The following is a 26,992-nucleotide window of genomic DNA, read 5'->3' as shown; positions in this document are numbered from 1 at the left end:
GGGCTGGCGGGTGGGAACCCCATCCATAGGGCATAAAGATAGGCAGAACAGACCTTGGCAAAGAGAAAGCAGTACTGGGGAGACAAGGTGACTGAGGACTAGCAGAAAGAGGACCCAGGAAGAAGGTAGAGCAAAGAACAGAGAGACAGAGGGGCTAAGCAGAAAGGAAGAGAACAAGCCGTAGCCTGAGAAGAGCGAATGGGTAGAGGGAGCAGAAGGGAAAACACTGAAAGGGTCAGAGAGCAGGACGGGCGGGCGGGCGAAGGACTCACCCAGGCAGAGTCCATTATATTGATTATGAAATGTCCTCAGCCAAACCTAAGATTTAGCCCACTTAATTATATAGCAAGCAAGGAAGGAACAAAACCACTAACTGCAAGTCTCCTAAAAGGAGCGAGTCTGGACAAGCAAGGAAGTGGCCTCTGTTCTCCATCCGGAAGCAAACTACCCGGAATTATAGGGAGCATTAGCTCTGATATCAGCGTATATGGGCGGGTGGGGAGAACGCAGAGACACAAAAGGAGAAAAGCGAGTTAAAACAGAGGGGGCAGCTCATCTAGATGGAATCACAGAAACCGTGCCCCCCTTCCTCCCCTCGGCTTAACCAGCAGCGTGCGCACACGCACACCCACCCACACACCACCCCTTGTTTTTCCAGGCCCCCCATTTCCCCAAAACTTGCCAGCAAAGACGACAAAGGAGCCCACGGCATGTGGCTGCAGACCAAAGACTTTATTGCACAAGGAGGGCCACGGCTAGTCTGTACATTCAGTTCAAATCCAGGCAGGAGGCTGGGGTGGGGCAGACAGACGGACAACAAGATTCCCCACCTCCCCTCGCCTCTCTTAACCTTGGTCCAAGGAGGAAGGAAGGAAAAATATGTACAGGACACACAGACACAAAACGGCACAGGGGGAGAAGGGTGCCCCACCTCCTCTTGCTTCTCGAGGTGGGGAGGGCCAAGATCAGGATAGCCAACGAGCTGCCCTCTGGATCTTGCTGGGACTCTCAGCTCCAACCAGCCTGAGTCAGCATGGCCAATAGTCAGGGAATGTGTGAGTCCGCCACAACCGGAGGGCGTCACGTTGGCTACACCTGGCAGAATTGGAGGAGGGGGGAGCAATGGGTAGCACCACTGGAGGCGGTGAGATAAAACAGCAAGCTGGATTGTCTTGCCCCCACCTAGGAAGAATCTGTGATGGGTTACAAGAAGAGGTGGAAATGAGGACCACAAAGGGCAAGGAGGGAGCAGGGCTTGTGTCACAGCTTTCAAAAACTTCACAGTTAACGGGCATGCGGGCCAAGGCCTCCATCAGGCAGGAAGCCCCCTGTGCAGTCCCAAATCAGTGCTGGGATGGGTTGGGGGGAGGAGGAGGGAGGGAGGGAGGGAATGGAGGCAGCAAGGGAAGGTTTGCTCAATCCTTCTCCCTCCAGCACCACCACTGTACACACCTCTGCCCAGGGCAAATCGTCAGCCTGGGCATGTCACACTCTCCCCTTCCTCAAAGGCGATCTGCAGTTATTGCCTGGTGAATTTATTTTACTTTATTTTGTCCGATGGAACCACAAGGGTGGCATTTCCACGGGGGCTGGTGGCAAGAAAAGTCCAGGGTCCAAAATCGTAATTCAGTTTAAAAAAAATAAAAAAAGATGCTCAACAACACAACCATTCCCACCCCTAACCCCACCCTGGAGAGGAGGCTTATATGGCTCCAAACTAAGGTTACAGGCTGGTGCACAAATTAACTGGGGAAGGGGGTTGGGCAGTAGCCCCTGAAAGGAACTGGGTGGCAAGTCTTGGTCGATAGGTGCAACTTGTTCACTAACAGGGGCCCAAAGAGTTCCACCTCACCCAAGGTGGCCAGTTGAGCCCTGTGTCCTTTGGGCCCCCAAACCTCAGTTTCCACCCAACCACCCCACCCCACCCATTCTGGGAATATACAACACCCCCCGACAAGTGGTGAGAGCTGTAGCACTAGCCACATCAAAGGCTAGCGGAGGGAGGGCTTAAGCGGGGGGGGGGGCACGGAGCATGTTGTAATGGAACAGCCTGTCAAAAGTCTCTGTTGTGCTCCGAGTAAAGAGTGAGAGAGAGCACCAGCTACCCCCTCCTAGGCCCCCAAAGGTGTGAGTGAGGTCAGATGGCCTCAAGGGCAGTGGGGAGGCGTTGGGGGGCCGCCCAGCATCTGTGTGACCTGGCTGAGCTGAGCTGCTGCTGTCTCTGACGCTTCCTTCAAGCGTTGGGTGTTCTCTTGAAGGGTCTGCACTTCCGCCTGCAACGCCGCCTTTTCAGCCTTCTCCTGGAGGACAAACAAGGAAGAAAGAAAACTCAGAAACACATCAGGGGCTCCATCCCATTACACTGGCTTGGTTCTAATCCATCTAGAGCAGGCATCCCCAAACTTCGGCCCTCCAGGTGTTTTGGCCTACAACTCCCATGATCCCTAGCTAACTGGACCAGTGGTCGGGGAAGATGGGAATTGTAGTCCAAAACATCTGGAGGGCCGAAGTTTTGGGATGCCTGATCTAGAGGCTGAGGGGACAAGGCTGCTGTTTCTGCAACAATTAAAGCCTGCATCTGACCATATGAAGCCACACACTCGCCGAGGTCCTCAAGAGAGACCCTGTCACATGCCTAGACAGCAGGTCCTGCTGCTGTTGGTGCTGCGTGTCTTCCGGATGATGCTGACTCGCAGCAGGACCTTCTTGGTGGTGGGTTCCAATGTTTGGAGCACCCTCCCCAGTGAGGTGCATCTTGTCTTCTGCATTAGTGTAATGTTCCGGAGGAATTTTAAACCGTTCCTTCCACACATTGGAACCCACCACCAAGGCTTTTGATGGCCAAAAGATACTGCTCCCAGCAACCCTGAAATTATTAGCTGATTTTTTAAAAATATGCTCTTAAATGGTTTTTTAAAAAATACATACATACATACATACATACATACATACATACATACATACATACATACATTTGTGTATTTAATTGTATTGCTTCACCATTCTGTTGTTTGCTGCCCAGGGCTTCTTTGGGTGAGGATTCATCAAGTAGAATAGGACTTTCAAACAGCCCCACACTAGGCTTTGAAGTGCAAACAATTGGGGCCTCAAAATACAGGTCACCTGATGTCACTATGGCATTAGGTGATTGACAACAAGGTGGCGCTACACACCTGTTAAATTAGGCCCACCAGAGTGGCAAGGGGGGGGGATAAGGATGGAACCTGTTGGCTAGAAAATGCTTCCTGAATGACAACTGGACTGATCTGTTCCAGCAAGACTGCTCAGGAGTTCCTTTGGCACCTCGGAGATTAATAAATGCATTGTGGCTGGAGGTTTTGTAGGCAATACCCCACAAACTGCTCTAGTGAGGCCTCATTAATTCAGACATTGCTGAGGAGAAAGTTCCACATGGCATGACTAAAAAATAAACAAGGAAACCCACATCTCTACGAAGGGAGGAAAACCAGACAGTTTGCAATGTCTGAGTTTGGGCAGTGAGTCCTGATAATGACACATACCCGGGGGTGAGGGTGTTATAGGTGGGTGCCAAGCTATTTTAAGAGGAAGCCTCCTCCTTTCAGAATGATTTTTAAAGGAAAATGGGAAGGGAAGAATTCATGGTTCACATTCATGAACAAATCCGATGGGCTTTCTGCAGGGCTTGAAGGGGGTGGGGGGATGAAGATTATGGGCCGTTCCCTCATAGCAAAGGTTTCATTCTATCTGCATTTATTCATACACAGATAACTCAGGAGCTGAGCAGCCTTTGGGCTTGTGGGACCTACTTGCTTGTTCTACCAGAATCTTGAGGTCTACCAACTAGAATCAGGTGCACAACTGCAGCTCGGGTGGGCGGAAGTACATTAACACTTAAGGGGCAAGGTGCCCTTTGAGCACAAACGCAGGCCAGAAATTTGCGTTCAGCATCAGTACAGATGCCAAGTCCACAAGCCCTTTTTCACAAAAACCCAGTCCTGCTTTTTCTACAAGTTTTCTTTCTCAGCAACCTATTTTTATTTATTTATGGTGGTGGGGTAGTTGTTTTAGTTGTTGCTGTTGTTGGGAATTAAAAACCCTGGCTGATTCCCCCATATATCCACCAATAGATCCTGAACTACCTTGTGCTCGTTTGCCCCTGAGATAACAGATATAGCTAAGACCAGGTGGCCAGGTGGGCTTTTTCACAGAACAAGCTGCTGCAGCAGATGTACCCATTCCTCAAGACTGAAGAAGCAGCCAGTGACATGTGCCTCAGGTACAATACCTTGTATGATTTAAAACATGGGAGGAATAAGTCCCATGAGGAAATATTGAACGAACTTGGTATCTTTAGTCTGGAGAAGAAAAGACTGAGGAGAATTCTTCAAATACCCAAAGGGCTGTTGCCTACAGGAGAGCAAAGACTCTGGGTGCCTCCAGACTTGGAATTTTGTGGGAGCGATTAAAGTGCACACCAGAACTTGAGATTTGCACAATTAAAGGGGATTAAAGTGCTCTGTTGCCCTAGCACAACAAATCCACTTTAAAAAATAAAATAAAATTTGCAGTTAGGAAAGTGATGGGGAAACACACCCAAAAATGTGGGATGAACAAATGGTGGGAAACCTTCAGCGCATCTAACCGCCCAGTTTGACCCACAAGGCCATTTTGGGCAAGCTATGCCCACCTGCCCTACACCTGATGTCAAGTGTGGAGCAGGTAAAAGTGTGAAAGGGATTTTCTGTCTGAAAAGGGATTTTCTTTGTGCAGTACCTCTAAAGTGCCAACAACCAGCTGAGATCCTGATAACTTGCATCCTCCCCTCCCTCTCAAAAGGGCAGCAGCTGCTCTTTTTTTAAGAGCGCAAAGAAAATTTAATGTCATTTTTAGTTTGGCTCTAACTCTGGGAGAATGGGGAATAACCTTTCAAAAGTAAATTTTGCAAAAGCCATGCTGTTCTGATCCTCTGTGCCTCTTACACCCCTGCTCACTACCTCAGTTTGCCACCTCACCTTCTGAAGATCTTCCTGCAGTTTCTTGAGTGTTGATTCCAAATGCAAGACCTTATCAGCAAGGCTGAGAGGAAACTGGGACCTGAAAGAGTTGGAAAAGAAGGGAGAACCAGGGTGGGGAGACACTGACATTAACCATCCTGGCAAATGATTCGTCTCCATGCCCCCATCCCTCACCCCATACATTATCACCACCTCTACACTGGCTTCCTGTGCCCTTTGAATCCAGTGCAAGCTCCTTAAGAACAAATCATTTCAAATCATTTAATGGCTTTGCCAACCCCTTTGATTTGTCTTGTCTCTCAAGACAGACGGACCCCAACAACCAACAATGATCTTTGCTCCTCCTGCTCCATTACCCTCAGCGTGCCAAATACCCTCTCCTCCTCCCTCGAAAGATTTGCCCCCTTCCCTCTTATTGCTTGGAAGTGCCTTCCAGAACACCTGTGTGGCATCACTGCTCTCCCTTCAAATCCCTCCTCAAAACCTGCCTTTTCCAATAAAACTTTGGCACAAACCCCTAGTCCACATGCCCAATCTAGGGCCTACCAGGTGTTTTGGACCACAACTCCCATCAGTCCCAGTCTGTCCATTTCATGGCACTGACCCCCTCCCCTTACTGTGTTAACAGGGGTTGATAGGAGCTATGGGCCAACAACATCTGGAGACACCAGGCTGACAAAAGACTACACTGCATAGTAAAGTATTTCTGAGCACATGCAGGCTATGTCCACATGAATACGCAGGAGAATTACCGTATTTTTCCATGTATAACACGCCCCCATATTGGGCATTGAAACATGTCAAAGAGTGCGTGCGGAATGGACCACACAGATGGAAACACTGAAGAGACGCAAATATATATTTGCAAGATTTAATAACAACTTCCCAAACATACATCTTACATAGTGTCTATAATTGTCACCCATCCATCAGGGCAGAGTAAGGTACATACTGCACATTATACTGTATATCATTCACAACAGCTGACACAGCTAATTACAGTGACTTATCAGTACCTGCTACACAGCTGTAAAACTGGGTCAGGATATGCACCCTGGCTTTTAAAGTGGTACACATCCTGTGGAACAATAATGAACCCTAACACATTTAAACAAACTATTCAACACCCCATGTATAAGACACCCCCTATTTTGGGGGACTCTAAACGAAGAAAACAGGGGGAGATTGCCCAGAGTTGTTGAGCTTTTTGGGGGAGGATGACCATAGCTGTAGAGGGGGGGGGGTTGGGGGGATTGCTGAAAATCTCTCACCCGTCTGAGTTACGCAGCCAGTATCAGGCGTCGCCAAAGCCACCAATCAATTGTCCCATCACCGCCAACAGCAGCCAATCGCCTGGCCAATTGTTGCAGCGACAGCCAATCAATGCAAAACCTGGTCGCAGCCACCACTCACCCGCCCAATCGCCACTTACTATCTCCGGCTAGAGGCAGGAACCAATCTCCCATCCAACCAATGCACTATCCGTGTATAAGACGAGCCTAAATCTTAAACATAATTTAAGAATAAAAAAACCTCGTCTAATACAAAGAAAAGTATGGTATCTGGCCTCAAGATTGCAATGCTCTTTCGCAAACAGGAAATGTAGGCATGTGGGGTAGAGGAGCACCTTTATATATAAAACTGGCACCTCTGCCTTCTCTTTTGCTCCCCTCCTTTGTTGTGGTTTCAGAAAAATCTAGGATTCTGATGAGGCACTACAAATCCTCCAATGAGGGCTGCGCGATGAAAACCTCACATTTTTATGTAACTAGGAATATATATATATTTGTGCTATGCCTTGCAGAATGGAGAGAAGAAATTCAGGGAGCTGACAGACAGATGAGATCTCCCCAACATTCAGTTGTACCTCTCCAGCATGCTCAAATCTCTCTTCCCTGCCCCCTTTACACACACACACACACACACACACAGAGAGAGAGAGAGAGAGAACTATTTCTTACTCCTCATTGGGTTGCTGCTGGCTCGTGACCCTCTGGACGGTGGTGCACAGGGATTCCCTGCTCTCCAGCACATGCTGGCCTATGGATGGAGAAAGAGGCACAGGTAAGAGATTCAGCCAGAGCAAGAGGAGAGCCCTAGATAGGGGAATGGTCCATAGCTCAGTGGCAGCACTCTGGCTTTGCACAAAGAAGGGCCCAGGTTCAAGCCAGACCTGCTCTAAGGCACCTTACTGTGTTCCTAGGATGCTACCCTACACTAAGTTCCAATACTTTTGCCACAGCTAGTGCCAGCCTGTTGGTTTGCCCCCCCCCCTCACTCACCTTCCCTGGAAAGGGCCTCCAAGATGCTGTTGCAAGCAGAAGCCAAGTTGGCAATGGACTCCCACTCATCCTCCAGGGACTCTCCAGCTTCAGAGAGGACTGGGGGATAAAGGAGAGGGCAAGGCCTTCAGTCCTCAAGCAAACCCTTGGCCCACCCAGGCATGGCCACATCAGTGCCTCTGCACTCGGAGAAATGGGGGCAGCGAAGGAGCACAGGGCAGAGGAGGGGAGGATCTCTTACTTTTGGTGATGGAGTTCCGCAGGGAAAGTGTCCGCGGCAGGAACTTATCTGTTTCTCTGGACTCCACGTGTGGAGAGGTCTTTTCCTCGGGAGGCAGAGATTCGGGGCCTTTGGCTGCCTGACCCACAGCGAGATCTTTCTTGTTCACAATGGCATCTCCAGGATGGTCCTAGGAGAAGTAGCAGGAAAAAACAGCCCTATGTGCATTCTGCCATGTGCCACAAGCTACTAAATGTGGAACACAGTGCAAAATTCAGCTTCCTGAGAAAACTTTGGCTTTCTTTTTTTCTTTAAGAAACTTTCCAGCCCTCTTAAGACAGCAGCAACAGGATATTCTTACTCTAATCCTCAGAAACTAGCAAGAAGTCTACTGTTGCTACAAGGGGTAGGAGATGGAGAAGGGGACCTGTGTGCTGCAAAGACCTAGACAAAGGGGGTGCAATTCAGGGCCCATTTCAGTAGATGATCAAGGGATGGAGCAACACCCCTATGAAGTAAGATTGCAGCATTTGGGACTTCTCAGCTTAGAGAAAATGTGAGTGAGAGGAGACATGACAGAAGTTTATGGAAGTGTGCATGAGAGCGAGAATGGACAGAGACTTTTTTTTCTTCCTCTCTCAATACACTAGAACCCTTGGACATTCAAAGATGCTGAATGTTGGGGGATTTAGGACAGATAAAATAAATGACTTCTTCATGCAGTGCATAGTTAAACCATGGAGCTCACTTCTGTAGGAGGCTGGGATGGCCACCAATCCAGCTTTAGAAGAGGATTGGGCAAATTCATAGCAGATAAAGCTACCAATGGCTACTAGCGTCGCCTCCACAGTCAGAGGCAGTAATGCTTCTGAATACCAGTTGCTGGAAGACATAGGACGGGAGAGGGCTCTTGTGCTCAGATCCTGTTTGCAGGTTTCCTACAGGCATTTGGTTGGCCACTGTGATAACAGGATGCTGGACTAGATGGGCCATCGGCCTCATCTAGCAGTCTTTTCTTATGTTCTTATATTCGATGCCTCAGGCCATACACTACTAGCAGGTTGCGTGTGCACACGCACACACACACACATTGTGACATTGCACTCAACTCCTTCCACTTTAAAGGGTTGCCTCAGGTGCTACTGTTGGAGAGGGAGTGCAGCTGTACTGGGGAATTGGATCTGGACAGAGGATCATATCCAGAAATGGCCAACCCTTGACCAGGCAATGGGCTGGTAGGTGTGGCTTTGCCAAAATGGCCTCATGAGCCATGGGGAGGCCTCATTAGGCTCATGGGTTGGAGATTCCCTACCAATGAGCTACAGTTTGATGCAGAATGTCCCATGCACAATCACAGCAACCCCAGTTAAAAGGATCAGGAAGGGGAAGAAGGGGAAGACCTTCCTCTGCCTGAGACATCTCCCTCCCATTCCTCTGTTCCCTCCCTTGTGTCTGTTTTGCGACAGTAAGCCCCTTGAGGCAGGAACTTGCCAAACGTGCTCCTTGTAAATCTCCACAAAGATAGATGCCACTATATTATTTAAAGTGGTTGTTGTGACTATTATTGTTAAAATCAAAAGGCACATAAACAGAGGTACAAAGAGGGAAGACAAACACTTACTGCGTCCTGGTCTGAAGAGGGCTTGGGCGTGGCAGCCAGGATGAGATCCGGAGGGGGATTTGGCAGGACAGGGATATCTTGAGGTGGCACCCTGCAGAGAATGAGACCCCAGACACTGAGACATGGAGGTGGGAATGGAGAATGTATGCTAAAAGGATGATGTGTTGCTGATATCATATCTGAGGTCTCAGAACCAAGTCACAGCATTTCCTACAAACGTTTTCCAACACATAACAGTTTGATTTAGATCAGGCACCCCCAAACTTCGGCCCTCCAGATGTTTTGGCCTACAACTCCCATGATCCCTAGCTAACAGGACCAGTGGTCAGGGATTATGGGAATTGTAGTCCAAAACATCTGGAGAGCCAAAGTTTGGGGATGCCTGATTTAGATCTAAACACATCCTGTAAGAAACCCTGCCTTTTTTGCAGCTTTGGTTCCTGAATATCACACATTTTAAAAAATGGACAGAGGAAGGGAAATGGCTATTCTATTCTTTGATGCCTAACCTTCTCCCCCCCCTCGCAGGAGCTGCAAAAGCTGATGAAAAGAAAGGAGTTGGCAGCTAGTAGCCCCAGAGCGGAATGTGGTCCACTGACAAATGTTAGCAGCCCTCTTCGCCCCTCCAATTACCTGCAACCTTGTTATCATGGGTCTTGAGGAAAAGACATGTTTACAGGTGCACATACACACACACACACACACACACCACACCCCCTTTATCCCATGCCTCTCTCTAGCAGCAGAAAGAGAGGAACCGTGGAGCAGCAATGAAAGGTCTTTCGGCGCAGTCTCCTACACCCCTGCAAAAAAACAGACAAGGGTTGCTTGTCTAACCCAAGATAAAACTGGGGGAAGGGCTGTAGCAGAGCGACTGTTTTGCAAGTAAAGATCCCAGGTTCAATCCCCTGCATCTCCAGTTATACAGATCAGGTGAAGCTCTGTGTGCCCACAATCCTTTGCCATTCGAAGCACAGTGGACAATGACAAGCTAGAAAAACAGATAGCCTGGACTGAATAAAGCAGTCTCTTGTGTTCTAATATCCATGGAATGAGGCAGAGGGAAGTTGGCTGGATGTGGCAGGGAAGGGGTGAGTGGGTATGAGCCCTGAAATAGGCTGGAGGTACTAGTGCTACTCACGGGTCTGGAGGCTTGGGCGTCCGGTCACTATGACTCCGCAGAAACTCAGTCCTCTCCTCCGCCAGGCTGTGAGGGGGCCCGTCTGGCAGGGACAGCGAGTGGAGCAGCTGGAGCGTGGCAGGCTTGAACCCTGCTTCACTCCCCGGCCTGGTCAATTCCACATCGCTGGCTGGCGGCTCACTCCTCCTCTTCTCTTGTAGAGACTTTAGGTACAGCTCCGAGAAACTTCTGCCAATGAGGAGAAAAATGAACAGGATAAATGCATCAGAACACCATCCTGTGGGTTGAGTGGAGGAATAATCTTAAGTGTCGTCCAGCAACAGCTATTCCATCAGGAGCAGAGGGCTAGTCTGATACACCAAGCGGCAGCCACTCCATCAGGCTGCAGAGCAGGACCAAAGGGAAGCAAGGCTATTCTATTAGCTCTGCAGAGAGACCAGCTGCGTTTGGCTCACCCACAACTGTTGTGCATCAGCATCCATTTCATCACCCTACTTTCTAATCAAGCTAGTCATTTTAAGAAGGATAAAGAGACCTTCTTATTTCTAGAGCAGGGAAGGGACAAAAGGGCACCTGTTTTGCACACAGAATAATTCTGTGTATGATTTCATTAAAGAGACTTAAATCCTGCTCTTCAAAGTCCTGGGGCAAAATGTAAAATTGCACAAAACAATGCACAGAGAGAGAGACACGCACAAATACACCAAAAGCTAAGGAAGGGAAGGGTAGGGGAAACCAGTTCAAAAAAAATTAAAAGACAGGGGCGGGGGGGGGGGATACAGGTCATTAAAATGACACATCAAAGTAGGAGCCAGGCAAGCGTCCCTGGGGAGAGCATCTCAAAATCAAGCCAATGAGAAAGTTTATTATGGCCAAGACAGTCAGGTCCCAGCAGACTGCTGCTATTATCTCCAGTTCAAGTCCACAGGTACCTTACGCAAAGGGGTTTAATGCCAGGACTGGGCACTGGGCAAACCCAAAAGAAATCAAAACTAAAAGCAACACACCAAGGAGAGCAAATATAAGAAAGCTGGCCTGGGAATGTTCCTTTCTCCCACCCCCAAAGAGTACTCACCTCCGGGCCTTTCCATTCTCATCTGGGGGTACGACAGTAATGGTGACCTTCTTGGCAGTGCGCAGAAGCTCAGAGGTCTGGGCATGGCTGAGGCTGGGCAAGGGTCTCTCGCAGACACGGACCAGGCGGGCCCCAGGCTGGAGACCAGCCGTCTCAGCAAAGGTGAAGCGCTCCACCTCCGTCACAAAGCCCTCGGGGTCCATCTGGAAGCCCAGCTGGCCAACCCCGTTCCGCAACAGGGTCAGCTCCCGTGTCTCGCAACCCCGAGTCACCAGCTGGGGGGAGGGGGAGGGGAGATAGTTCAGGTGCCGACTAGATTAAGCCAAAGAGCCTATTTTTATAGCCACTGTATAGCCTTGGGACCCACAGGGTAATAAGAAGCACAAGAACCCCTCTAAGCATATGGAGAGTGTAATTCCACAGCCAATTAACAGCAGTCACCCCCCCACACACCTGTAATTCAGGAAGTGGAGCAGGAAGGGACCCAAATTTAGCTCCACAGCACTTTGAATCCAAATAATGCTATGCATCCAACCACCACCCCTGAGCAGGTGAAAACAAATTATTACCTGTAGCCGGTGGACAATGTCACGGATATCGGAGGCCTGACCCTCATCCACACGCATGCAAATGTAATCCCCTGTCTCATAGTAGAGGTCCAAAGTGCAGCTTTCAGAGAAGGTCCAAGCCAGGATGTCCCGGCAGGAACAATTAAAAACCACTCTCTTCTCACGGGCATCAATGAGGACTAGAAATTCAGCCGAGATGCCCAGCAGGCACCGCAGCTCAGGAGTCTTGTTCTCGGGTCCTCTACTGCCATCCCGTGCCCACACGCCCCACACCAAAGCTCCCGCACTGTGTGCCTCTGCCCCTTTTGGTGCCTTGGACTTCTCGCGCTTCTTTGCAGCCAAAGCGATGAGGGCCAAGCGCGACGAGGAGGCTTCCAATGTGCTGGTGGTGGCGTGGTTGAGGGCCAGATCTCGCAAGTATTCCTGGCGGGTACGCGTTGCCATGGCGTGGAACTTCCCTGAGCGCTCGGCCGCATTCTCTGCGTTGATCGCCTTGGCGAGCAGGAGGTCCCGGAAAGCTGGGCCCTTGGCAAAGGAGTTCTCAGCCGGGATGAAGGGACCAAAGCGTGGGATGTCCTTGGTGCAGCTAACAGCCACGCTGAATGGAGCAGCCATTCGCAGAGAGAGGGAAGAAGAAGGGACACAGGACACTTTTTAAATTAAAAAAATGCAATGGAATCGCTTATTTCTCTGCATCAATGAAATCATTCAACATCCTGGGCACCTGAATTTCCATTTTCTTATGCTCTCATTAAATGCTTTTATCTGGCTAGAAATATCCCTGAACAGTGATAATGGCCTCTTGCTTGTGAGGATGGAGAGAGGTGTTTGCAGGAACTTCTGCCTCTGGGGGTACTTGCCCTACCATATAAAGGTAACAGTCACATCAATTTCGTCGCCCATTTTCCACCCCTGCCAAACACTGGCATGTGACCTCTGGGAGGTTGTTGTTGCATGATGGAAACAATTGTAGTGGGGTGGGAGGTGCAGTCTAAACTAAGAGAGTGACCCTATGCAATCCTAGTTTCCCAAACCTGCTACTTAAAAAACAACATGCAACTATATTTTGGAGCAGGGATATATAGGCCTCGCTGCAAGCCCACCAAACCAGAGGGCTGGTACAATGAAGACCGTCAACCCACCAACAAACAAATTACTGGGCAATAACAGTAACTGAGTCCAAAAGCAGCTAGGCCTTCCGTACTGAGCTGATCAAGGAACTAGGCCCAAAGCCTGAGGTTTTTGAACTTTGCGTTACCCTGACAACCACTCAAGAACAGGCCTCGCAGCTCCCTCTGCTGGTGTGCTGTGACAGTGGTACAGAGAGAAAAGTTCGGGGTTTGAGAGCTTGGAAAAAATGGGGATCCCATACCTCCCAATCGCCTGAGGAAAGAAACAGGATGGTCAAATCTCGGCAGCCATTTTTGGTGCCACAATCTCATGCGCTCTCGCCAGAAAAAAAAGCACTGTTTTGGGGCACCGTGCGAGATCTTGCCACAGTATAAGGCAGTGGCAATATGCCTGTGAATAACAGTTTCTGAGAATCTCAGGTAGGGAAAGTTGTTGTTGTGTAGGCTTGCCATATTCAAAAAAGTAAAATTCCTGACACCTGCAAAGTTGTTTTTAGGAAGACCCCAAAATTGTTGACATTTTAGGGAACAAACCCAAATTGTTGAGCTTTTTAAGGGAAACCTCCCCACCCAAAAACAGTGATTTTAAGCTTTTGGAGCTGTTTCCACTGCTTTTTCCATCACGTTGCCATACATCCGGGTTTCCCCTTACATTTTGCCGATTCGGCAAAATCCCTCCCCCAATGCCCTTTTTACACCCGAAAACCAGGACCTGGCAGGAATTTTCCTAACATATGGCAAGCCTACTGTTGTGCATAGGTCCTGCTTCTGGGTTTCCCACTGGGGCATTGGGTTGGCTTCTGTTTGTAAGTTACCTAGGAATTATTTTTGTATTGGGCAACTGATAAATCAAATAAATAAACAGCCAAATAAATAATAGCTTTCCACGGTTCCAGCCACAGCATCTGATGAGGTAGGCTGTTGCCTCTAAAAGCTTATGCCGGTTTAGAATATTTTTTTAAACAGGTGGAGGGGAGGGTGTTGTTAGGGTCAAAAGGCAGTATAAAAAATGATTTAATAAATAAATAAAGTTAAAGGTTACTGAAAAGTTACATGTCATTTAACACGTATCTTATTCTTTAACGTGCTAGTCTTAGCATGCCTGGAGAGCTATGTCAACAAATGTGTGTACTATCTAGGGATAGCCACCAGAAATACAGTATGTGACTTTATTACTGATTTTATTTTTGACTATTATTACATTTATCTCAGTTGCCCAATTTAGTCAAATTTGACTTGTACTGTAATGATTCATTATTTTACTCATTCATTTCATGAGTCAACGCATTTCTAAAATGGGTATTTTTCCTTCTTGGGAAAAAAATATTCCCCACATCACTTATGGAAAGCTGACATTGTGGCAATCAAAATAAAAAGTATTCAGGAAACTGATCATTAAAGATACAGGAGCCTCCCCCAACATCCTTTACTGCTTTGCTCGTCTAACCTGGACATACTGGTACTACAATTATACCTTACTGTAGAAAGGGCAAAAATAGTGCAAATCAAGTTTGAAAAAGAAGTAGTACTAGGCTACAATAGTTGGATGCTGCTGTCATCTGGTTTCTCTGGAGAGAGAAAAATGCACCAAGAATGGCAAATAAAAACAGAAGGGCTACTGTGAATTAACCTCAGCACCAAACTACAAGTGACATTAATCTCATGGTTTTCCCTTGAGTGCAGAGGTTTCTTCCGACACAAATAACCAGCCAGGGGCCCCATTCCAGATCTGGATAGCCGGGAGGAGGGATGTCATGGTCAAACCCACCTGTTCCCTACCATACACACACCATTTAGGGGATTTGTTTTTATAATAATGGAAAACTAGGGGAGAAAAACACCCTTGTAGCTGTACTACTGTTTCAGAGGAAACTGGGGGTCAAATTACTGTACAACGGTTCTTTTTTAAAAAAAAAAAAAAAATCCCTTAAAATGTGGCTGTGCCTCTGTTTCACCACAAGGGGACATATTTCTAAGACAAAAAAGTACAGGAATTACAAGTCTCAGCCAGCTGAGTTTCCTGCAGAAAATAAAATAAAAATCTAATTTGTAAAAAACCCGTATTGAAACCTGTTGGATCTGTGAGGACAGTTAGCATATTCTGGCAGAAAATATTGCAAAAGATAAGTAACAAGTTATAAACACATCAATATAGTTTGTGCTAGTGTACATTTTTGCAGGCTATCTCCGCTGTGTTCCAGACGAGGTCCTGATTACTCTGAACTTTGTGTCCTAAAACCTTAACCAGAACCTACTTTTTCAATCAGATAAGGATACAGGAATAAAGGACTGAGAAGCAACCTCATATCTTGGGGTTTAATCCAACGTTAGTCCTCCTCAGAGTAGACCCACTGAAATTCATAAATATCCATTCATTCTAATGAGTCTACTCTGGCTATAACTCAGTTGGATACAACCTTTGCTATCTAAGAATCTGGGACAAATGGAGAAATTGGTACATCAGATTAATCTTATTCAGAAGTCTAGTTAAACTTGATGCTTTCTTCCTTGAACAGGGCACGTTCATTGCCTATGTGGAAGTGTGGTTTGAGGCAGTGGCTACAGAGTTGGATTAGCACAGGCTTCCTCAACCTGCGGCCCTCCAGATGTTTTGGCTTACAATTCCCATGATCCCTAGCTAACAGGACCAGTGGTCAGGGATGATGGGAATTGTAGTCCAAAACATCTGGAGGGCCGAAGGTTGGGGATGTCTGGATTAGCACCAGGGGGCCCTGGTTAAAAAACCCACTAATTCATGAAGCTCAGTGGGTGACCTTGGGTCCAACACACTCTCTCCCCGATGAGCCTACCACAAAGGACTGCTATGAGGACCATGGACCACACTGAGCAACTTGGATGAAGGGTTGGAATAAAATTAGGAAAGAATGGATTTAAAAGCTAACAACGGACAACGATGGCTGCATTCGCACATCATGTTATGCCACAGACTAGTGTATTTCAGCCCGTTCAATAACGGGCGCTAGAACATCCTGGGGTTCGGAGAAGCGCTTGCACAGCGCTCCTCTGAACCCTGGGACCTGTCCTTGCTGTCGGCGGCAAGGGGACAGGAACGGAGGAGGAGAAAGCGCTGCGTTCTCCTCCCCTGTTCCTGCCCCCCAGCCGCTGACAGGAGACATATCGGGGTTCGGAGAAGCGCTTGCGCAGCACTTCTCCGAACCCTGGGACCTGTCCTTGCTGTCGGCGGCAAGGAGACAGGAACGGAGGATGAGAAAGCGCTGCGTTCTCCTCCTCCGTTCCTGCCCCCCAGCCACTGACAGGAGACATCCCAGGGTTCGGAGAAGCGCTTGCGCAGCGCTTCTCTGAACCCTGGGACCTGTCCTTGCTGTCGGCGGCAAGGGGACAGGAACGGAGGAGGAGAAAGCGCTGCTTTCTCCTCCTCCTTTCCTCTCCCCCAGCCGCCGACAGGAAGGACGCGGGACACAAACGCCTACCTCGCCACCGCTGCTTTGCGGCCTCCTGCCGCTCCTCTCAAGGGCCAGGGAGGGTTGTGAGGAGGAGGCTTCCCTGACGTGCCCTGCATTGAGGCGATGTCCGACCGGGAGCGGCGGTTGGAGGAGGCGGGGGGGGGAGAGTGTGCGCGTGCAGTCTCTTTGTCCAATCCCTGTGTCCCTGGGGCACATGCGCAGTAACCCAGGGACACACGGGAAAACTGGACGCAGAGACACTTGCATATTATTATATAGGATTGCTTTAACCATGGTTTGTTCAATGCGGCTCAGAACCTCATATGTCAAGGACAACCCCTCCCCACATGCACTCACCCTGGCCCTGTGATCAGAGGGCAACACGAGAGCAAACCTTTCCAGTGGGGATTCTGTGGCTGCGGAATGCTCTCCCCAGGGAGGCTTGCCTGGTACCATCTTTGTCTAGTCTTAGTTGCAAGGCAAACATGTGTGTGTTTTTTTTACCTGGGCTTTTGGCCCTTAATTTGAAGGGTTTAAAGTATTTTTGGCCTCTATTAGTGGGGTAATAATAATTTAATAATTTATTATTTCTACCCCACCCATCTGGCTGGGTTTCCCCAGCCCCAGGTAGGAAAAGACCTGCCTTTTATTTATATAGATATGTTTTTAAGGGTTTTTTATTGGTTCTGTGTAATTGGTCTTAGTGTTTGTATTGTGTTTGTACCTCACTTTGGGTTATTTTCACAAGGTAAGCAACTTATAAATGTAAATGTAAATAATAATATTGGCACAAGGACTACAGGATTTGCAACCAAAAAATGAACAACTCCAGGCACGCCTGGAAGAAGCGGACCATTTGGATCCCTTCCAGTCGGGTTTCAGGCCTCATCATGGGACTGAAACTGCCTTGGCCACACTGTTCGATGGTCTTCAGCGGGCTAGGGACAAAGGTGAGAGCTGTTTCCTAGTTCTGCTGGATCTCTCAGCGGCTTTTGACACCATCGACCATAACATCCTTTTGGAACGTCTAGAGGGGTTGGGAGCTGGGGGCACTGTTATACAGTGGTTCCGCTCCTTCCTCCTGGGCCGTGTTCAGAAAGTGGTGGTGGGGGATGAGTGTTCAGACCCCTGGGCTCTCACTTGTGGGGTGCCTCAGGGTCCTGTCCTCTCCCCCATGCTTTTCAACATCTACATGCAGCCACTGGGAGAGATCATCAGAGGGTTGGGGCAGGGTGTTCATCAGTATGTGGATGATACCCAGCTCTACCTCTCTTTCAAATCAGAACCAGTGAAGGCGGTGAAGGTCCTGTGTGAGTGTCTGGAGTGTCTGGTTGGAGGATGGATAGCAGCTAAGAGATTGAGGTTGAATCCTGACAAGACAGAAGTACTGTTTGGGGGGGACAGGAGGCAGGCAGGTGTGGAGGACTCCCTGGTCCTAAACGGGGTAACTGTGCCCCTGAAGGACCAGGTGCGCAGCCTGGGAGTCATTTTGGACTCACAGCTGTCCATGGAGGCGCAGGTCAATTCTGTGTCCAGGGCAGCTGTTTATCAGCTCCATCTGGTACGCAGGCTGAGACCCTACCTGCCCGCAGACTGTCTCGCCAGAGTGGTGCATGCTCTAGTTATCTCTCGCTTGGAATACTGGAATGTGGGGCTACCTTTGAAGGTGACCCGGAAACTACAACTAATCCAGAATGCGGCAACTAGACTGATGACTGGGAGCGGCCCCTGAGACCACATAACACCGGTCTTGAAAGACCTGCATTGGCTCCCAGTACGTTTTCGTACTGGGTACAGGAATTTGAAACACAATTCAAAGTGTTGGTGCTGACCTTTGAAGCCCTAAACTGCCTCCGTCCAGTATACCTGAAGGAGCGTCTCCCCACCCCCACCATTGTTCTGCCCGGACACTGAGGTCCAGTGCCGAGGGCCTTCTGGCGGTTCCCTCGTTGCGAGAAGCCAAGTTACAGGGAACCAGGCAGAGGGCCTTCTCGGTAGTGGCACCCACCCTGTGGTACGCCCTCTCACGAGATGTCAAAGAGAAAAACAACTACCAGACTTTTATAAGACATCTGAAGACAGACCTGTTTAGGGAAGCTTTTAATGATGATTATTCTGTTGGAATAAAATATTAATATTTTAATACTCTGTTGGAAGCCGCCCAGAGTGGCTGGGGAAACCCAGCCAGATGGACGGGGTATAAATAATAAATTATTATTGTTGTTGTTATTTTCCTCAAAATCTCTCGCTGTCAAGTCCATCGAGAGGAACAAGCCCAAAGGAGGTGTTACAATTGGAAGGTCAGGGAGAGTTTTGCCAGGTTTCCCCGCACTGCCACCTCCCTCTCACCTGTAAGTAGTGTGCTCTGTGCAAGATTCATGTGCCCTCACCACAATGAACACATGCTGAAAGTGTGAGCGGAACACCTTTGGCGTGAAGGGGAGCGCTCCAGGCTCCTGGAAGACGATGGTCACAATGTCATTCCCAATGTGCCGCTTCCTCAGCAGCTGCAGAAGATTGGGGCGGGGGGGGGGGTAGGAAAGGAAGGTTAGCAGAAAAATGGGGAGCTGGAGACTTGGGACAGGCACTCTGCTCAGCCTCTGAATGCAGCGTTAGAGGATGTGAATAAGTTCTGCTTGATTCTTCTCCAGTATGTGTGTGGTGGCTTCCCCCTCACTTACTTTTTATGGGGAATCTCTTGCTCCCCTGACCTAAGCAAAAATGCCCCCACATACCTGCTGGCGGTTGTTAGGGGTGTAGGGTAGCATGGTAGAGACGTGGAACATGATCTCATAATCCTGATACGTGGTATAGAGCGAGTGGGTCCCCGTGGAATCATCTGCAAAGAAGAGTTGGAGAGAGATTAAAACATTTTCAGTGTGGCTGCAGCTACGGTAGCATCCATCCACACATTAATCACACTCCCGTTATACTTACTCTTGTTGTCTAGCTGGGCACGGTACTTGCCAAAGCCTAGTAGCCGGATGCGCTCACCCAAGAGGTTCAGGAATTCCTGGAAAGTTGGCCCTGCTTCCTCGTTGTTGTACATGTCTTCCTCGGAGCCCTGCCCTGCCCGGCAGTACAGCACCCCGACTTTCCGCTGGAAGCTGAGCTGCGGGGAGGCGGAAGTCCAGGATGGGTAGATTGAAGGGCAAGACCCAAACAAGAACAAACCAGAGGCTTTTTCAAAGCCTTCACCTTACTGGGTAGGTCTAATCCAACATCCTGTTGCACATAGAATGGCCAATCAGATTCCTCTTGCGATGCCCACAAGCAGGCCACAAAAGTGCTAGTCCTCTCCTGCTGCTGTCGCCCAGAAACTAGTATTCAGAGTATCCGATGAGAGGTGCAACCGCAACAAAAAGCCGATCACGTGGTTGTCCCTGCCTTACTTCTGGGTAGCTGGAGTAAAAGATCTTAAGATATGTATCTCAGTAGAAAATCTTAAAAGCCATGGGATAAGACACTCTTTAAAAGTACCTGAGGTCCCAAGCTGCGTTGGGCTTTAAAAGCCAAAGTCAACAGCTTGAATGGAAATGAACCCGTAGCCATGCTCATTTGATACAGCAGAGGAAGATGGACCTTCCAGATATTGTTGGACTACAACTCCCATAATTCCTGGCTGTTAGCTATGCTGGCTGGGGATCATGGGAGCTGGAGTCTAATAACACTGGGTGGGTTACAGGTTCCCCAGCCCTGCCTTAAAGCTCAGCTGGATGTTCTTTGATGGATGCCTTCTGATTTTTAAATTATTGTTTTTAAATACAAATGATACAAATCTAGCTGCTGAAGAAAGTGATTGTCTAGATCCATTTCAATGGGAGTTTAGGCCTGGTTCTGGCACAGAACCTGCTTTGGTCGCCCTGTACGATGACCTCAGTCGGGAGAGAGACACGGGTCATGTGTCTCTGTTGATTCTCCTCAACCTCTCAGCGGCTTTTGATACCATCAATCACGGTATCCTTCTGGAGTTAGGACCGTGTGGCACTGCTCTGAGGTGGTTCCAGTACTACTTGCATTGATGTTTCCAGTGTGCATACCTTCCCATTTTTTCTCGCAAGATCTCGGCAGCCATTTAGGGTGCTGTGACTTCATGCGCTCTCACATTTTTGGGCACTACAAGATCTTGTCTCCCAAAAAAATACCGCTTTGGGGGGCAAGAGCGAGAAGATGCATATCCCAGTTTTGCATCAGAAAAAGTCGGAAGGTCTGAGAGTGTTGCTTAGGGAGTGTTTTTCTGCCCATGGAGCCTTCAATGTGAGATTCCTCGGGATTCGATTTTATTCCTTGGTTGACATCTGATGGCCTTTTAAATGTGTTGTGGGATTACTGGTTTGTTTTTGTTCTTATTTTTACTATGTATTTTGTGTTTTTTATACAGTTGTACCTTGGCTCCTGAACGCCTCGGGAGTCAAACGTTTCGGCCCCCGAATGATCAAAAACCAGAAGTGAGTGTTCCAGTTTTTCAACGTTCTTTTGGAAGCCGAACGTCCGACACGGCTTCCGCAGCTTCTAATTGGCTGCAGGAAGCTCAGAAGCCGTTCTTTGGAAGTCGAACGGACTTCTGGAACGGATTCTGTTTGACTTCCGAGGTACAACTGTATTGCAATTTTATGTTGTGAATCGCTCCGAGATCTATGGATGAAGGGCAGTATAAAAACAAGACAAAACAATTTTTCATGGCAGTAAACGACCTTGAAAGCAGTTCTAAGACATGGGTAGGCAAACTAAGGCCCGGGGGCTGGATCCGGCCCAATCTCCTTCTAAAAAATCCAGCCGGCAGACGGTCCAGGAATCAGGGTGTTTTTACAAGAGTAGAATGTGTCCTTTTATTTAAAATGTATCTCTGGGTTATTTGTGGGGCCTGCCTGGTGTTTTTACATGAGTAGAATGTGTCCTTTTATTTAAAATGCATCTCTGGGTTATTTGTGGGGCATAGGAATTTGTTCATTTTGTTTTCCAAAATATAGTCCAGCCCCCCACAAGGTCTGAGGGACAGAGGACCGGCCCCCTGCTGAAAAAGTTTGCTGACCCCAGTTCTAAGACATAACAGGGTGGGGAATATGCGTTTTGAATGAAACAGCCTTACCCCTTGTTCATCCAACTTGAGCAAGGTCTCTGGGACCTTTGGGGAACTAGAGGCCAGGCGGAGACACTGCAGGTTGAGCTCTGGCATGACGTGTTCCAGCAACTTCTTGGGAGGGATGCCCCGTGGGGCAGTGTGGCGGACCGAAAGGGGAACAGCATCCTCCAAAATGGATCCCCGCAGAGTCCGGAGCTGGGAGGAAAACAACAGCTGTCAAGGGGACAGGAGGAGCATCACACCAGGGGGACTCCCCTCCACGTAAGGCCATGACACCACTCAGTGTGGCCTAGTGGCCAGGATGTTGGGGTGGGACCTGAGAAAAGCTGAGGTTTGGTCCCACCTTTGCCACAGACTCTCTTTTCAAGCCACATTTGCACCATAAAGTGGTATGGCGTCACTTCAAAGAATTATGGGAGCTGTAGTTTGTCAAGGGTGCTGAGAGTTGTTATTCCCCTCAAAGCCCTACAGTTCCCAGAGTGCTTTAACAATTAACCCCTGTTCACAGAGGATTCTGGGGATTGTAGGTCTGTGAGAAGAATAGGGGTCTCCAAACAACTCTCAACACCCGTAACAAACTACAGTTCCCAGGATTCCCAGCCATGCCATGGCTGTTTAAAGAGGAATCCTAGTGCTTAAAATGTCTGGTGTGAATGTGGCAGCTGTCGTCTGCTCTGGGCTGGTGTCAGTTCTCCTGGGGAGGTGTTGATCGCCAAAGAATACAAACCATAAATTTAAGAATGGCTGGCTGGGCTTCCCCTCAACCCTTCCTCCCTCCCCATCCTGTTTTCCTTGTGTGCTGTGTATTTGAGACAGTTCTCATGGCTGATTTTTTGTAAGCTAATTTAACTCGCAGGTTGGGATAAAAAAAAAACCACAACAACGGCTATTGCGGCATGTCGTAAGAGCCCACCTGACTTGTGCGGATTATGAGGCGGTAATTGTACTGGGGTCCAGCGCTGCCCTCTTTCTCCTCACGCCGCAGCGACACAGCCACAGAGCCCAGCTTATCGTCCACCCCGAAGTAATTCTGGTGCTCTGTGTGGAGAGAAGCGAGGAACCTGCCTTGAGGACAGCTTGCAAACAAAGCCAAGCAGAGACTCTGAAAACAAGGAACCTCGCAGCAAAGCCAGCCAGCAGGAGGCCTACACTTGCCCCACACCCAGCGTCCCATTTTTGCCCTCAGCCACCCTGAACACCAAGGGTGAGCAGAGGGTCCATTGGGGTCTAGTGGAAGATCTCTGTATGATTCAGGAGATCGGCAAAGTTTTACGACTCCCAGTTAGAACAGGGGAAACCATTTTCTCTACCTGAACAAGGCTGCTTGGAACGAGGAAAGCTAGCCAGGAGTGGGGGGTGGCGTGAAAGGAGATCGAGCTCTGTTTTCAAGTATCGGACACAAAGTCCTTGGCTTAGAATGCGCTCAGAGGCACCTTCTTCTCAACTACATAATTCTAACTGTAATCTTTTGTTCCTGGGTCTGGGCTGGTAGATTGTGGGGTTGATCTAAGAAGGCGGAGGCCAGACCATCCTTCTTTGTACACCATCCTTCACCAACCTAGGGAGGCCTCCAGATTTTTTGGACTGAAACTCCCATCAGCCCCACAGCAGCTGGTTGGTGGAGGCTGCTGCGTACCATGAAAGGACAAAAAGATAGCCCATCACTACCAAACCAGGATTTTATTTGTCTTCTCCCAGTCTCTAACTTGCACCCAGTCACACCTCCTATTCAGGGCAGGTGCCACCTCATGTTAGGAACATGCCTTTGAAGCAGTTCTGCCCTGCCTCTGGCAAGGCACACTAGGTTCCAAAATTTCCCTTTTTTCCAGGTGCCTTCACCAGCAATGCAATCCTCTTAGCTTCAGAGTGACCACACCACTTGCTGTCCATTATTTTGGCCTCCTTTTTACACCCTATGAATGCATTTCAACACACCTAAGAGCCACTCAGTTTACTCTAATGCGCAGGGCTGTTGTTGGAATGGATCTAAAGGGGGCTGAATGTCTTCAATAAAGCTACATATCTCTGTTGGAAAAAGAACGAATGATCTATTGCTGTTCCAGAAACATTAACGAAGAGATTACATGCACTGAATAATACAAATGGTGCAGACAATTTTGTTGAAATACGGCATCCTTTTATAAAATACTTTACTGATAACCCTAAAGAATGGCAAGTACCAAAATCAAGAGGTTGGACTTTGGCAAATCTTAACTAGATTGATCCCTCCTGAAGGGGAGGGGGGAAGAGTTGGGGTTTAGTTTTTGTATTCCCCCCCTCTTTTTTGTAATGGTTATATATTGGGAATTAATAAAACTATATTAAAAATAAAAAATAAAGGCAACTCTGACAAAGGACCAATGGTTGCATAAACTAATAGAATTTGCGGAATGAGCAAGTTTAACAGCCAAAATAAGAAACTAGAATGAGGAAAAAATAAGGAGTGAGTGGGATTGTTTTGGATAATATTTAAAAAGAGACGGTATCATGGTTAATTTCCACGTAGGATGAACCTAGGACCGGCAGTGGACAAGATAAATGAATAGAAAGAAAAAGGATGGAAGTCTACGGGAGATGCAGCGATCCAAAGAATATGAACGATAATGTCAGTGAAGGATAGATTGGGAAGCCGATACAATCTGGGCACATAAATCCATGTATATAAATGAGTGCAACTTTAAATTTGAAAATGCATAAATAAAATTATTTTTAAAAATTAAAATTAAAGCTATGCATCATGCAAAAAGGAAGCAAGAGGAGGCAAAATAATGGTCCAGGAATTGGAATTCTAGTTTTAGGAGAAAGAAAAATGTCTCCCTAGCCAGGTTTTCCATACTGTGTATTCTCTGTATACCCATCTATTGTGTCCCACACAACCCCCACTCGCCTTTTTGCTTTCCCCTCGCTTCAACACCCCAAGTCAACTCCCACAGCCTGCCCAGGGCCCCCTTCCCCTGCTTCACCTCACCCTGCCAGCAGCCGCTCACCCTTGCCGTAGAAATGCTTCCGATAATAGCAGGCTCCGAGGTCAGCGTACTCGATAGCATGGCTTGTCCGGCTGGTCCTCTGGCCGTAGCTCTCCCGGGGCTCTTCCAGCACAGAGACCGCCATGTTGGGGCAGTGAAACCCTGCAAGGGAGCCCCGGTGCTGGCCAATCCCCCACTCGGCCTCGCCCCCAGCCTCCATGCGGAAGTTGGGGCAGCTGAGCACCAGGGGCCCATCCTTGTCCTCGCTCCCCTCTCCCTCAAAGGGGGGCACAGGGTCCGCCTGGCACCGTTCCCGTTCCGACGCAGCCGATGCTCCTGTGATGACATTGCCAGGCTTCTCCGCCTCTCGGGTGGCCTCGCCTGGCTCGAAGAGGATGCTCTGGACGTCGTAGTGGGCCAAGTGGCGACCCCACACTGGCACGGGCGCCTCGGAAGGCGCAGGGTCCCCAGCCGGTGCACCATCCGCCTCAGTCTCCCACACTTCGTTGGCTGCCAGTCCCAGCAGAAGCAGGGGGTCACGGAAGCGACGTGCCGTGGGGCTGCCAGCCCGTGGCTCTTCGTGGCTGTGTGCCCGGGCCCGAGGGGGCGCAGGGCACTTTGTGGATGCGTTGGGGCTGCTGATGCGATGAAGGCTGACTCCAGCGGCGGGTGGCGCAGTGGGCAAGGGAGAGCCGGGGGCGGCAGGGGCAGGAGCCAGCTCCCCTTCGCTGAGCGTCACGTCGCTGTTGCTGCGATGCATGAGGTAGCTACGTCTCGGGGACCTCAGTGGAGGGCCACACTGCCCCGCAAGGGGGCCCTCAGCCGCCTGGGGCTTGGGGCCCCGGAAGGTGTCGAAAGAGAGGGACGTGAGAGGTGGTCTGTTCCAGTGGCTTCGGGTCTTGCGGATGAAGAGGTCGTCTGACTGCATTGCCTCCAGGCGCCCACAGACCTCTCCCCTCGCGCTGGCCCAGGCACCCAAAGGACCACGGGGGAATCTGGATCCTACCCAACTGGAGAAAGGAAAAAACAACACCAACCCCGCTTCCCCAGGTGCTTCAGCAAATCAAGTTGTCAGCATGTAACAGGCCGCAGTCTCTTTGGCGGAAGAGGTCAGTGCCCCGCCCATGGAGAGGGGCTTCCAAACACGCTTAAAAGGGATCTAGTCCTGCTGGGGAGATCCAAGTTTCTCCTTGGCAAACAGGCTCCATGCAGAGGCGAGGGTCAGCACACAGCAGCCAGACGGGCAGGGGTGCCAGGAATTACCTGGGCACGGCAAAGCTGTCTAGCCATTTTGAGGGGTGTTTACTGCAATGGAAAAAAGAGGCAAGGGAGAGAGGGAAGAAGGTAGGTGAAAAAGATCTGCTTTGAGCCAAACACGCCAGGTTTATGGAGCTGGAATTCAAGCCTGCTTGATACCCAATTCTCCTGCTTTGGAGGCCTTGCCAAACTTTCCCAGGTGGGGTACAAGCATTGGGCCCAGGAGGCCTGAAAGATTGTACTTCCCTAAACAAACCTACCCGGGTGTCAAGATCCTCAGGTGAGCACGGTTGGTGGTGACACCAAAGAGAGAATCTATTCTCTGGCTGCTCCCACATTGTGGGATTTCCTCCCGAGAGAGGCTAGACTGGCTCCCTCTTTGTTATCCTTCTGCGGGCAAGCCCAAACCTTCCTGTTCTGACAGGCCTTTGGAAATTAAGGTGAGGACGATGCTGATAGAATCATAGAAACGCAGAGTTGGAAGGGACCCTGAGGGTCATCAAGTCCAACCCCCTGCAATGCAGGAATCTCAGCTAAAGCATCCATGAAACATACCCATCTAGCCTTAAAAACCTCCAAGGAAGGAGAGTCCACAACTTCCCGAGGGAGACTGTTCCACTGTTAGGCAGCTCTTACTGTCAGAAAGTTTTTTCATATGTTTAGCTGGAATCTCCTTTCTTGCAATCTCCTTTCAGATCACTGGGCTTTCAAGTACCTAGCAACACCTCTGAACCCGACTATAACCACGGCATCTGGGATTCCTGAGGAGGAGGAGGAGAAGCTCCCCGCTTCAAACTTTGCATAACACCTGGAATAAAGCAGTTCCTCTACGCCAAGAGTTCAGCTTCCCAACCCAGCATCAAACGATGCTCTTCGCTCTGCATATACCCAGAAACACTCTCACCTGTGCTCCGGCCCCGCGCTTTTGCCAAGCCCCAGTTTTTTAAAGCAAAAACAGGGCTCCATTTGCTCCACACCCCATGTAGGATAAAATCCCTGCTGTCAAGAGCTGATTAGCCTAGTTGTTGAGCATCCTCCCCAACCCACCCCCGAGGGCTGTCACTCCCAATCACTATCGGAGGAACTGGTGCCCAGCTGTCCCTTGCCCTGTACAGATGGTGCAGCCCAACAAGCCCTGCACCCAGCCAGAGAGGCCTGTTTCTCGGAGGAACCTGCCAGCTTGGGGCAGGGATGGAAGATTTGGTGGGAGAAGCTGGAAGGCAAGT

General features: G+C 49.2%; 1 protein-coding gene across 2 annotated transcripts; it reads right to left on the bottom strand.

Annotated features, from left to right (window-relative positions):
• Window positions 1-708: 708 nt before the first annotated feature.
• Window positions 709-25,588, bottom strand: SIPA1 (signal-induced proliferation-associated 1). 2 transcript variants are annotated; one of them, XM_035098925.3, is made up of 15 exons: window positions 24,531-25,588; window positions 22,457-22,581; window positions 21,550-21,738; window positions 19,398-19,572; window positions 19,196-19,299; window positions 18,810-18,967; window positions 11,906-12,503; window positions 11,337-11,611; window positions 10,262-10,489; window positions 9,121-9,211; window positions 7,521-7,689; window positions 7,280-7,378; window positions 6,959-7,037; window positions 4,995-5,076; window positions 709-2,300 (listed from the first exon to the last, which is right to left on the bottom strand). In XM_035098925.3, the coding sequence occupies exons 1-15, from the start codon at window positions 25,435-25,437 to the stop codon at window positions 2,148-2,150; spliced, it is 3,432 nt and encodes a 1,143-aa protein (XP_034954816.1). In that variant the 5' UTR covers window positions 25,438-25,588; the 3' UTR covers window positions 709-2,147. The 2 variants fall into 2 exon arrangements, with proteins under 2 accessions (XP_034954816.1, XP_088516286.1); XM_088660160.1 differs by lacking the exon at window positions 7,280-7,378.
• Window positions 25,589-26,992: the final 1,404 nt, after the last annotated feature.

The sequence above is a fragment of the Zootoca vivipara genome, chromosome 16 (genome assembly GCF_965207765.1).
Source record: "Zootoca vivipara chromosome 16, rZooViv2.hap1.1, whole genome shotgun sequence".
In the NCBI taxonomy this organism is placed as follows: domain Eukaryota; kingdom Metazoa; phylum Chordata; class Lepidosauria; order Squamata; family Lacertidae; genus Zootoca; species Zootoca vivipara.
Note: the sequence above shows the minus strand (reverse complement) of the source record. Positions and strands in the feature narration are given on the sequence as shown.

What these genes read in the sequence shown, in the direction of transcription:
- SIPA1 (XM_035098925.3), bottom strand. Translation starts at nt 25,437, where the DNA reads ATGCAGTCAGACGACCTCTTCATCCGCAAGACCCGAAGCCACTGGAAC. An exon ending in GAAGCATTTCTACGGCAAGG is followed by an intron (nt 22,582 to 24,530) that starts GTGAGCGGCTGC and finishes CTCTCCACACAG; the next exon opens with AGCACCAGAATTACTTCGGG. An exon ending in CCCCTAACAACCGCCAGCAG is followed by an intron (nt 18,968 to 19,195) that starts GTATGTGGGGGC and finishes AATCTTCTGCAG; the next exon opens with CTGCTGAGGAAGCGGCACAT.